Source organism: Otolemur garnettii, unplaced genomic scaffold (genome assembly GCF_000181295.1).
Source record: "Otolemur garnettii isolate 467f Iridium unplaced genomic scaffold, OtoGar3 scaffold00018, whole genome shotgun sequence".
Lineage (NCBI taxonomy): Eukaryota > Metazoa > Chordata > Mammalia > Primates > Galagidae > Otolemur > Otolemur garnettii.
Window position 1 is genome coordinate 6,684,050 of NW_003852413.1, and position 1,256 is coordinate 6,685,305.

The 1,256-nt window shown below is 49.7% G+C and overlaps 1 protein-coding gene across 1 annotated transcript in view; it reads right to left on the reverse strand.

The window, feature by feature from the left end:
* The window catches only part of NUP85 (nucleoporin 85), a 49,140-nt gene that overhangs the window by 15,343 nt on the left and 32,541 nt on the right, over window positions 1–1,256 (reverse strand). Inside the window, exon 3 of the mRNA XM_023511199.1 lies at window positions 372–508. Within this exon, the coding sequence (XP_023366967.1) occupies window positions 372–508 (137 nt within the window). The remainder of the gene's footprint in view (window positions 1–371; window positions 509–1,256) is intronic.

A 1,256-nucleotide genomic window follows, 5' to 3' on the forward strand; every position in this document is an offset into this window, starting at 1 on the left:
ACACACACACACACACACGCTGACTTCCAAACATATTCCAAAATCGCTTCCACAGTCATTTACACCCAAAACCCTCAGCCCCATCAGCTGATGTTATATTATCTTCATTATTTCCTCTTAATCCAGAAAGAAATGAAATTTCTTTTCTTCAAGTCTAGAAAGCATTATTTTTCTTATGCTCACTTTAGTTTTCAACTCTCCCATGGAGGAGGTGAGAAAATATCTAAGTCTCCATAGTCACAGATTCCTAGAGCCAGCCAACTACTAAAGGTCCAGGGGGTCACCCTCAGGCCCCTTCCCCCACGGCACTAGGGACAGTGGAACTCGAGGTGGGAGGCAGAGACCCAGCCCAGCCTGCACGAGACCCTTACCAAGTTCCAGAAGCTCTCATGTTTGCTTGGATTCTCACTGCCCAGAACATCTGCTGACAAACTGTCCACCTCGCATACATGGAGTCGGACCCAGTCAAGGAGGTGCAAGAGGAGAGGGCCAGCTGGGAGGAGAGATTCTTGTCACACACAAAAATCTAACCTTCATCATAAACAGGTTTTGCTTTACCTAAAGTACAAAGAACATTAACACAGACAAGCTGGCAAGGCTGTCACATATGTGGTCCTGAATAAAGAACTGGGCTAGGCATCACACCTGTAATCCTAATACTCTGGGGGACTGAGGCAGGTGGATTACCTAAACTCACAGGTTTGAGACAAGCCTGAGTAAGAGCAAGACCCCATCTCTAAAAATAGCCGGCCACTATGGTAAGGGCCTGTAGTCCCAGCAACTTGGGAGGCTGAGGCAAAAGAATTGCTTGAGCCCAAGAGTTTGAGATTACTGTCAGCTGTGATGCCACTGCACTCTACTGAAGGCAACAAAGTAAGACTCTGTTTCAAAAAAACACAGTGTGGCTCAGTGGGTAGGGTGCCAGCCCCAGATACTGAGGGTGGCAGGTCCGAACCCAGCCATGGCCAGCTAAAACAGCAGTGGCAACTGCAACAAAAAATAGCCTAGCTGGGCGCTTTGTTGTTCCAGCTACTTGGGAGGCTGAGGCAAGAGAATCGCTTAAGCCCAAGAGCTGGAGGTGGCTATGAGCTACGATGGCACGGCACCCTACCGAGGGAGATAAAATGAGACTCTGGGCTCAGCGCCTGTGGCTCAAGTGGCCAAGGCGCCAGCCACATACACCTAAGGTGGCGGGTTCGAATCCCCAGCCCGGGCCCGCCAAACAACAATGATGGCTGCAACCAAAAAATGGCCAG